The sequence below is a fragment of the Lemur catta genome, chromosome 7, assembly GCF_020740605.2.
Source record: "Lemur catta isolate mLemCat1 chromosome 7, mLemCat1.pri, whole genome shotgun sequence".
Lineage (NCBI taxonomy): Eukaryota > Metazoa > Chordata > Mammalia > Primates > Lemuridae > Lemur > Lemur catta.
Genome location: NC_059134.1, coordinates 98,755,591 through 98,766,423, shown reverse-complemented (window position 1 = coordinate 98,766,423; position 10,833 = coordinate 98,755,591). Strand labels below are relative to the sequence as shown.

The window sequence follows — 10,833 nt, the reverse complement described above, 5'->3', positions numbered from 1 at the left end:
GGGCTCCCCTCCCTCTGCCTTTGACCTCTGCTGCGCTCATCCTGGGCCTCTGCCTGGGCTCTCCAAGTGGGAGGAAGCGATGCCCCCACCCCAAACTTCCCAAACCCTGGCAGCTCAAACCAAGTGGTTTCGTGGCTGTGCCCGGTGGAAGCTCAGGGTGCCATGCTCTGGAAGGCTGGGGGCTTTGTCTCCCTTGGTGCCCTTCCATATGACAGACCCCCTCCCCAAGACAGTCTTTGAGGCCAAGGGAAGGGCCGTGCTGGGTGTTTGTGGGGTGGGAATGGCCAAGGAGTCCCTGTGTAAAGCAGGACTGGGATGGACATTGCAGCTGCAGGTGGCAGAGAGCTGGCGGCCCAGGTCCTGTGCCTGCCTTGCGGGGAGCCAGGGTGGAGCCACCCCCATGTGAAGGGCCTTACCCAGAGCCCACCTTGAGCAGAAGGCCACCGTCAAAGGCCCTTTGAAGGTGGGAAGAAGAGAATCTGTTTTTAATCATCCTTTACCGTCCTTCTGCATAAAGAGGTGGCAAACGTGGGTGGGGCAGTCACAGACTGTTCCACCTGTCTACAGCACCCCTCTGCCACTTCTTTTGGGGCCTGCTCCTCCCTAGCTCCAGCCATGTGGTTCTAGAGGAAGCTGTCAATCACCTCCAGGTCCCAGGCCAGGCCAATCATGGTACCCTCTTCCCGGGCCATGATGCTCTGTCCAGGGCTGAACACATGACCTGAGGGGAACCAATCAGAGTCCTCCCCGGTGCCCTGGTGTTCTCTGAGCTTCTTCCTGGTTAGATGCCTTAAGGGCACAACGCCCTGGGGTGGGCAGCGGCAAAGTCTTCCACCATGGGCAGAAGCCTGGGAAAAGAAAGCCATCAGGTGAAGAGAATCGGAGATGAGACAAGGAAAGGAGGGAGGTAAACAGTGAGTGGATGGTTTGTGACTTCTGGGGTCCAGTCACCAAGATCTCTGGACCTGGTCTGGTTCTTGCAACTGCCCCAGAATCCTGCCCTGATAAGCCTCCCTTTTCCTTCCAGCCAGCTGGGTCTGGCCCCCCTCCCTTGTGGTCTGGACTTGATTCTAGAGTCCTGCTTCGTTGCAATGTACCTTCCCGGCCCAAGCAGACCAGGACTGTTAGCACCACTGAAAAGAAAATCTTTTATTCTCCACTGAGCTCAGGGCTTTGCAGAGCACCACACACAGCTCAAGTCAGCTCCCCCCGGCGAGCAGCCCCCGGAGGAGTGTTGGAGTTTGTGTTTGGGGGGCGCCTGGCTGCTTTCTGGAGAAGTTACAGCGATGCTGTCGCAGGAGCCAGGCCAATCATGTTGTTCGCCCGATCGAAAACGCTGAAATACAGCCTCAGGAAAACGTCTCCCAAGATCCAGGTGTTGGTTTCTGGCGATTTGCTGTGGAAACTTTCGAAGTTGGTGTAGCAGGTGCCTGCGTGGGCCTGGAGAAGACCACGGGGACACGCAGCGGTCAGCCTGCGTCCTCGCCTGCCGCCCCTTCCGTATCCAGTCCTGGTGGCTTCTCAGCTTGGTGTCCCTCCTCTGCCAGGGGCCCAGAGGCTCTCTCTCGGGGGGTGGGGGGGAGCAGCTGCCCACCCAGGACCCAGAGCCGCTGTGTTTTCCCACACACTCGGCCGTGTCTCTCCCTCTGACCCCCGTTTGCGCTGTTCCCACTGCGAGAATGCCTTTCCTTCTCCTCTTCACCCCTCATCCTTAAAGGCTGAGCCCCAGCACCCCAGCCCACCCCAGGGCAGCCTTGCTGGACCCAGGCTTGGCCTCCTCAGCCACCACAGGCTGGGACAGGTGACTTTCCTCGGTGGTTCCCTGGTCCCAGCTGCGCCCCCAGCCCCCTACCATGGTGGCTCACCTGGTCTGCCAGCTCATCTGCCCCCGGCTGCCCAGCTCCCTGGGGTGCCATCTGAGTGCAGCCCGGTGTAGACCTGCCTCTAAGCCAAGCAGGCCTCTTCCTACCTCTGCGAGGCTGGAGCTTAGGGTTGTTTACATTCCCTCTCTCCTCACAGCTTTCTTCTAACCGATTCAGCCTCCCTGACCCCCATGGGCCTCAAATACATGCCAGGTACTATGTGGTCCCCGCGTGTCCTTCTTCATGTCAACCTCCTAAGCACCCCACAGAGGGAGGGGCTGTTACCCTACTTTGCAGAGGAAGGAACTGGGGCTCAGCAAAGTGAAGCTGTGGCCTGGGACTAGGGTGACCATATAAGTTATCATCCGAACCAGGACAGTTTGGAGAAGGGAAGGGAGCACTGTGAGTAACTGTGGTGGGACAACACATTGGGACTGTCCCCAGCCAACCCTGTCTGTCACTATTCCTTTGGCATATTTCAAGCATTTCTGTAGCCGACTTCCCGTGTTCGGCCTTCGGAGTGTCCTGGTTGAACTGAAGCTGCTTGGGGCAGATGCCCATCCTGTCCCTCCCGCCCTGTTCCTAGCACCGTGCCAGCACGGGGTGACTATTGCTCCACGTCTATCGGAGGTGATGGGTGTCCCAGGGTGCCCCTGCCAAGCAGGTGTTTGTTGTGGGGGCGGGGCAGGGTCTGCAATGGCTCAGCTTGGCCTCCGGGGGGGGGCCTCTTCCTCCCGCAGCCCAACCGTTCCTCACCTTCCGGGTGTAGGCACTGGCCGGCACTGGGTAGCTGATGCCGTTGATGATGAAGGCGATGTCAGGCAGGGTGTCGATGGTGTCACAGTGGATTCTGTACTGTCGGAGAGAGAGAGAAGGTTGGCCCACCTGGTCCATCAGTGCGTGGAGGCCCCGGGCGACCTCTGGCAAGACCCTTTACCTCGCCTCCGTAGGAGTACAGGGCACGGATCTTGTGGTTGATGTTGGTGACAGAGGTATGCGGGCCGGTCAGCATGGAGGTCCCGGTATCAATAATGGCCTGGCAGCCGCCTTTACAAGCAATAACCGTCCCATTCAGGGTGATGCTGAGACGGGGCAAAGCAGACACCAGGGTCACTCTACAGCCTCCCTCCATCCTGCCCGTCCCTGCCTGTCCCCAGAGCAGCCCTTCAGCTCGTGTCCCCACTCTCTGTTTCCCTTTGCACTGACTGGGCACACTGACCTTCTGTGACCTCCTTTCGGTTCTTGAATGCTCCAGCCTGTTTCTTGCCTCAGGGCCTTTGCACATGCTGGCCTCCCTTTCTAGAACTGCCCTCACCCCTCTGTCTGGATAATTTCTGCTCAACCTCTAGGTTCCGGCTTAATTGTCACTTTTCCGGGGAAGTAGATCCGGCTTCTCTCTTCGCCACCCTCATCATCCTCTTGCTCGTTTCTAGCAGGTACCGAAGTGGGGATTCATCATTCTGTGACTCACGGGTTCATATCCTGCTGCCCTACTGGACGGTGAGGACTGTAAGAGCAGGCTGTGTCCTCAGTGCTTCCACTCAGGTGTCCGGCGCACAGTGGATGCTCAACGTTTGTTGAATGAATGAACGAGGGAAACTGGAGACCTGTATCCGGTATCTGATCAATCTCGGGGCCCCAGAGTGAAGCAGGAGGCCTTCTCAGGCAGCAGATGCTCTGAGTGGTGGGAAGGCGTTGCAGGCTGCTCCAGAAGAGGTTGACTCCCAGGAGTCCCAGCTTGGACGCTGAGGCCCGTGGCCCAGGCAATGCCTAAGGCAGCCCGAGGGGCTACAGATGCCTCCAAAGGACATTGTAAACTTTTGCCAGTGGCATCACACGGAATCCAGTTGGTTACTGTTCCTGTGTTCCCTGGCATTGCAGGACTCCCAGGTTCCTGATTCTCTGTCACAGTCCCTGGCCCCACGGTATGCTGAGGATGGCGGCTGGGCGGGGACTGCCTTTTTGTGTGATTCTCTTTCAGTTTGAGAATAAGGCAGACCTCTCTCCATTGCTGGGCATCTTCTCCCTGGGGTGACCCACCTTCCGGGTATGCCTAGGACTTCCTCTGTTTTCAAACCGGAAGTCCTGCATAGCGGAAGCCCCCTGGGTCCCAGGTAAACCAGGACAGTTGGTCACTTGCCATGGCTCTGTTTGGCCCGGTGGGTTTCTCCCTGATCCTCAGACCACCCTTCCTGCCCACGTCACAGCTCGCCAGGCCCCCTACACTGCATGGCCTCTTGCAGGGATCCCAGCTTCCCAGCCCTGTGGGGCTGCCCCGCTCCTTCTCTTGGTGCCCAGAGCTCAGGCCTGGTCTGTCTTCTCTCATCAAGACCCTGGTCAGGAGGCCTGGAGGGATTAGGAGCCACAGGGGCGCTGTGTGTGCAGGCGTCTGCGTGGCTGCTTCCGTGTGTGGCATGGCTGTGTGTGTGTATGTCTCGTGACTGCATGAGTTTGTATGTGTCTGTGACTGTTTATCTGTGTAGCTGTGTGTGCACGTGTGTTTGTGTGTCTGTGCATGCATGTGCATGCGTGTGCATGTGTGTCTGTGTGTGCATGTGTGTGTGCATGTGTGGGGCAGTGTGTGGCATCACTTGGGGCAGGAATCGGAGGCAGGGGCTTACCGGTCCATGGCTACCTGCCAGTAGAGGGGTTGGGACACTGGCACCCAGTTAAGCTTCCCGACGTAGTAGGAGGGGTCCACCCCGCCGAGCATCAGCACACTGCCTCTCTCTCTCCTGCTGCAGAGGAAGAAGAGGAAGGGCTCGTTGCCATGAATACTGGGTAGCATTCTTCAGGCTCAGCGACACACCAGGCGCTGCCTAGGGGGTTGCTATCATTGCTCACCCAATCCACACACTCACACAGCCTGGGGGGTAGGCACTGCTGCAGTCTGCATTTTATGGATGGGGAGGTTGAGGCAAAGAGGTTGAATACCTGCCCAGGGCTGGTCACACATGACTAGTGAGTAGCAAAGCTGAGCTTTGAACCAGTCTGGCTTCTGAGCCGGGCTCCGACCACCCCACTCCTCTGAGAAGGGCCAGGTCCCCTCCAGCAATCAGAGCAGACTCTAAGTTGCAGTTGGAGGATCCATGGCGAGGGACGTCTGACCTCCACCTTGTGTAGGCTGTCATTTTCCAGAAAAACTGAGGCCCGAGGGGGACCAAGGGTCGTGTGTTCAGGCTCACACGGGGCTGGCTTCATGGGCCTGCGACCTATGCCATCCACAGGGCCCTGTGACTCTGCTATTGCTGTTTTGAAATTCTTAATACTTTTTGAACAAGGGTCCCCACATTTTCATTTGCACCCAGCCCTGCAAATTACGTAGCTGCTCCTGGGCTCAGGGTAAAATCTTAGTGTGGGAGGAACATCCCTGCAGACCCCTCTCCTCCCACACGGAATCCATCAGCAAATCCTGTTGTCTCTCCCTGCAACCCCAGCCTGCCTCCCCATGGCTCTTCCTTTCCCCTGGGTCCGGCTGCCACCCTTTCTCTTCCCTGGCGGCCACTCCGTCCAGTCACCCTCCAGCGGGCACCCAGGGTGAGCTTTCAAAAACGGAAGTCGGATCATGTCTCTTCCCTGCTTAGTCCCCTGCCAGAGGTCTCTGCTCCCACTTAGGACAAAGCCCCAGGGCGGCATCGTCCCTGCCTCCCCCTCCAGGGCTCCAGCCACGCCGGTGCCCTGGCGGGTCCTCGGTGCCGCAGCTCTGCACACGCGTGTGGTTCTCCTCTGGGCTCTGGGCTCGCGCTTCCCCACGCCTGGCTCGCAGAGTCTCACACCTGGCTCTTTCCCATGGCAGAGGGCCCGGCTCGGAGTGCCCTCTCCCCGCCGCCCAGCTCAGAACGCACCCTCACCCCTGCCTGTTCTATCAGCCTGGTTTATTGCTTTCACAGAACCAATTACTGTCTGGAATTGTCTTTTTCTTTTATTTATTTACTTATTTCGTGTCTGCCTTCTCTACTTGCCTGTCTGCTTCAGGTGTACAGAGCGGTACCCAGCACATAGTAGGTGCCCAATTATCTCCTTTGATTGGATGCAAGTGTTCCTGAGGCTTAGCGAGTTCAAACCACCTGCCTACAGTCAGGGTTTGGAGCCGGGCTTTGAATCCAGGGCCCCCAGAGCTACAGCCTCAACCACCACACCCTCCCGCCTCCTGCATGACTCTATGGCGCCAATCGCTGCCTTTGTGGGGAAGACACAGTCTGTCAACAGGGTCCTTCTCTTGTCTGTGCTCCACCCCTCTCCCCCACCCCCTACCAGACCCTAAGCCAGTCAGGGAACTGCAGCTTTTCTTTACTGAGCCCAGTGACGGGAGACTTGCTGATGGATTCACCACCTGCCATGAGGGAGAGCCCTGAGGGCTGAGTTCGAGTCCTGCCACTACCAATACCCGACTGGGAAACCTTGTGCAAACCCCTCTCCGAACGTGTTTCCTCATCCATTGAACGACGGGACTAGACAACAGGGCTCAGCAAACTTTTTCTGTAAAGGGCCGGATTGTCAGTGTCTTGGGCTTCGTGGGCTGCACAATCTCTATTGCACTGCTCAACGCTGCCACTGTATGCAAAGGTAGCCATAGACAACATGTAAGGGAGTGAACATGGTTGTGTTCCAATAAAACTTTATTTTTAAAAACGGGTGATGGGCCAGATTTGGCCCCCAGGCTATAGTTTGCTGACCCCTGGACTAGACTATCTCTAAGGAAACTCTGGGTCAGATACTCTATAATTTTCAGGCAACCAAAAGTGTGTTAGAGCTGAGTTGAAGAAAGGGCTTGTCTAGCTCACTTACCTGCTCAAGTAGACGGCAAAGACGTTCTCAGAAAGGAGGCCTTTTTCCCACAGGTTGTCGAAGACAGGGGTGGTTCCTTTAATGGCAAGGCCAGGGTAGCCCAGTCCCAAGATGCCATCAAAGACTGAAAAATCCATGAAATTGCCATGCACTTTACGGCTCAGGCCAAGTGCCTGGTTTTCGTCCACAAGGCCCCCGATCTGTGGGAGAGGAGGATGTTCCCGTGTAAACGTTTGGGGGAGGGGCTGGGGCTCGGCTGGGGGGACGGGGTGAGGAGATGCCACCAGCACCACGGTCAGGTCACTGAGGCGGCTGTGCCAGGGGCTGCACCTCAGATGACCACGACCGGCCAGAACAAGAGTGCGGGTTCCACATGGGCCGAACTGCAGGTTCTGACAACACCCCTCCCCCTCATGCCACCTGGAGTTAGTCTAATAGGCCTGATCCCCTTTTCCCAGGCGGGGAAACTGAGACTGAGTGTGACCAAACGGTTCCCACTTGAGGAACCATTAGAGAGAGTAAAGTCATCTTCTTTTTGGTGTCGCCAGGGTCTGAGGACAGGAATGGAGGAACTCCAAAAGTGGTCTTTCCTGCACCCGCTAGGGAAACAGTTGCCCGTGATATCATGTCGCCACCAGGGTTCTTATGAAAGTTCTGCCTGGGAAACTGTGTGTGTGTGTGTGTGTGTGTGTATCTGTGTGTCTCTGTGTATACTTCAGCACTTTGGAGGAGGGAGTCCCCTAGTTTTCTTAGATTCTCGAAGGCCTCCGAGGCCTGCAAGGGTTAGAAGCCATTTGTCAGGCAGGGCCCTTCTGAACCTGTGGCCACCCCCTTTCCCGGCCTGGGCCAGAGGCCACAGACTGGGGCCCCACACCCGCGTGGGTCCTGAGTCCCACCCCAGCTCTGCCACTTGCCAGCTGTGTGACCTTGGTCAAGGCTCTTACTCTCTGTTCCTTCCTCTGTAAAATGGAGATGTCAGTAGTGCCTGCCACGTGGGGCTGCTGGGGGATGAAACAAGCAGCTGCAGTGAAAGTGGTGCACAGTGGCTGACAGTGTGAGAGCGTGAAAGGGGGCGGGTTTTGCCCGCCTCTCTTCCTGCTCCCAGCAAAGTCAGCCTCGTGCTAACTACAGGGAAGGGAGCTGCAATTCGTGCCTCCTCCACCCAGGCACCTCCAGTGGATGCTTCTGCTGTCTGGGGTCAGCTTCCTGGAGGAGTCTGCATGCCAGCAGGGCCACTCCCTCCCCAGGGACACAGCCCCACAGGGCCGGTGGCCTGCCGGTGGCGGACTTTGGGAAAGACAGGTACTCCCTGCTGACTCTGCATCTGGACTGGGGAGTGGTGGTCACACCTAGGGCCAGCCCTGCCTCCACCTCTGGTTCCCGTGTTACCCGAACGGTGTCATAGCCAACATGTCCCGATATCTGCCCGGAGCCATAGGCGATGTTCATGTGCCGTCCCGAGGTCTGGAACGTGGAGGATAGCTGAGGCTTGAAGATATGGTGGCCACCTGCAGACACAAGGGGTGGATGTCCATCAGGTGCTGAGGATGGAGGGGGTGGGAGGGCAGGAGATGGGGGGCAGGGGACACTCACCACAGGGCATGCTGTTGCAATAGGTGGAGGGCACCCACAAGTCAGCAGAGCCTGTGTCAAGGATGACCCTGAACTCCTGAGGCGGCGTTCCAATGGTGATGATGCCAACGTAGACCATCTACCAGGGCCAGGGAGGGGTGGTTAGGGCAGGCCTGGCTGCCCTGGCCATCCCCTGATTCCCAGGGTGCCTGCCTTCATTGGGTGTCCCCATGCATCCCCAAAATCACTTTCCAACTGCTCTGCCTTGTAACCCCTGCTCAAGCCAATGCCTTCACTCAAGAAGCCCTCCAGCCTTCCCTGCAGCTCTCCAAATCCTTTCCACCCTGGAAGGCCCAGCCTGAGTGCCTCCTCCTCCAGGCAGCCCTCCTAAAGTCACCAAGGCCACTGTGCTCTTTCCTTCCTCCAAACTCAAATCACATAATCTCAATACCACACAGTTGGCCCTTTTATTTGACATTGATTTACTCTTTGCCTGTTTCTCTGGCCAGGCTACAGGTTCTTGAAGACGAGATGGGGTCTTTGGTTATCAGTGACAATGACCATATTGTTAGTGTATCATAGCCTCCCACACCACAGGGCTCAGTAGCTTTTATTGGTGTGATTCTTGGGGCCGAAGAGGCTGAACTTCTCTAGCCAGGGCATCAAACTGGATTTGCACTTGGTTTTGTTGTCATTCGATCAGACACGGCTCACCCTTCTGTGCGGCTCTGTTAGCTTAGTGATTCACTTAGTTCAGACAGAGCAAAAAGACCCCAACCAAGCACCACTGTGGCTCACAGGTGCCCAGTGACGTGTCATTGGCACAGAAATGGACGTTTACCTGGCATCTGGTCATTGCTGGGCCCAATCAATGCAGAGCAACAACGGAGGGTACGAGTGCCTTCTTCCCTGGGCACGGGTCCCTGTCCCCAGTGTTTCTGCCTGCAGGAGCCCCTAACCTGCCGGCTCACACCCCCAGCTGAGCCCCCGTGCCCGGCAGGAGCCGTAGGGGGCGCTCTGGAGCTCCATCCTCCCTGCATACTCACGTCCAAGTAGTTCTTCATGGGCTCCAAAGCCACTTCCCGGTGCTGATGATATTTGCTAAGAAACCTGGCGGGGTTGAAAGGATACTTCTCAAGGTAATCTCTCAGCGTGTCGTTTTCCCGGAGGTTTTCTCGAATGGATTTGACCTTCGTCAGAGGGATTCTTTAACAGAGCATTGGGAAGGGAAACAAGTAAGAGACGCAATCGACTGCCCCTTCCAACAATGTGACTGTCACATGCTTTATAATTGTGCTTTGCCTTTTCTGAGCATTTTAACGAGTGCTATCTTATTATGAGGACAGGCCATCCGATACAATGGAAAGACCATGGCAGTGGCTCTAGGTTTGAATCCAGGTTCTGTTGTATAATCTTGGGCAAGTCATATGACTTTTCTGAGCCTCAGTTTCCCTACCTGTAAAAAAGGTGGAATGATAATACTCCCCTCACATAGAATGTTTGGAGGTATTAAATGAGATGGTGGATACGATGCACCTGCCCTGTAGCAGGTCTCGACGGTGACAGCCATTACCACTGCTGTGCTCATCTCAACGCAACCTTTTCAAAGCAGCCCTGGGAGGGAGGTACAGTGGGGATCGTTATCCTTTCGTTACAGGTGAGGAATATGAAATGCAGGTAGGTTGTGACTTGGCTGTGGTCACACTGCTCATCAGTGTGGCCCTTCTGATCAGAAGAGAGGGCCAAGAGAGGAAGCCAGGACGTCAGAAAACTCAAGGATGATGATGTGGGGAATAAATTAGGGAAATGAAGAGGGCAGAGAAACAGAATGAGTTGAAACAGAAAGAAACAGAGTTCTGCATACACAGAGACACCAAAAGAGACAGAGAGATAAAGGAGAGCGATGCGGAGATAGAGATGTAGTCACAGAGACACATACACAAGGAAACAGAGAGGGCAGAGAGCGGAGAGAAGGCCTAGAAAATTATGCAGAACACACACTGTTCCTAGATGGGACTACTATACAGCTGCACAGGTTGTGCACTGAACAATTCTGGGAAATGCCATTCACATAGCTTATGATGTGACTGGTGCCCCTGGAGTTGTGCAACCCCTCAGGCCTACCCCAAGACCCCTGTGTCCTACAGTGCACGTGGCAAACTACACGTCAATAAGTGGAGACTTGAACTTAATGAGCATCAGAGAATAAGTTTCATTCTTCACTCCTGCATTGGAAGGAGAATAAGGGTGAGAGAATAAAAGGGCAAGAAACTGTCCAGAAAGAGAGCTGTTGCCACTTGTCCCATAGCTTACCTGACCAAGCATTCTGAGAGGGCCACCAGGCTGAGGACCCCAAGCCACTTCATGCTTCCTTCCTGCGTTTACAGCACTCAGGAAAGAGAAAGTTCTGAGTATGCGGTGGCTGTCAAAGGTTGCTCATTTTAAACATGCTCAGATCTGCCCTAATCATCCCCTTAAGGGCTACTACTTGGACTTGTAAGAAATGCAAACTTTCCTGATAAGATCTTTACCCCCATGACTGTTTGTGCAGAGGAGACCCAGAAAATTCTCAGAAAACAAAGATTTCTATTGTAATCTCTACCTTGGGGCT

The 10,833-nt window shown here is 55.7% G+C and overlaps 1 protein-coding gene across 1 annotated transcript; it reads right to left on the bottom strand.

Annotated features, from left to right (window-relative positions):
- Positions 1-623: 623 nt before the first annotated feature.
- Positions 624-10,588, bottom strand: LOC123642154 (pepsin F-like). Its single transcript, XM_045557064.1, has 10 exons — positions 10,536-10,588; positions 9,269-9,428; positions 8,244-8,361; positions 8,040-8,158; positions 6,651-6,850; positions 4,484-4,600; positions 2,800-2,944; positions 2,619-2,717; positions 1,283-1,440; positions 624-789 (listed from the first exon to the last, which is right to left on the bottom strand). The coding sequence occupies exons 1-10, from the start codon at positions 10,586-10,588 to the stop codon at positions 624-626; spliced, it is 1,335 nt and encodes a 444-aa protein (XP_045413020.1).
- Positions 10,589-10,833: the final 245 nt, after the last annotated feature.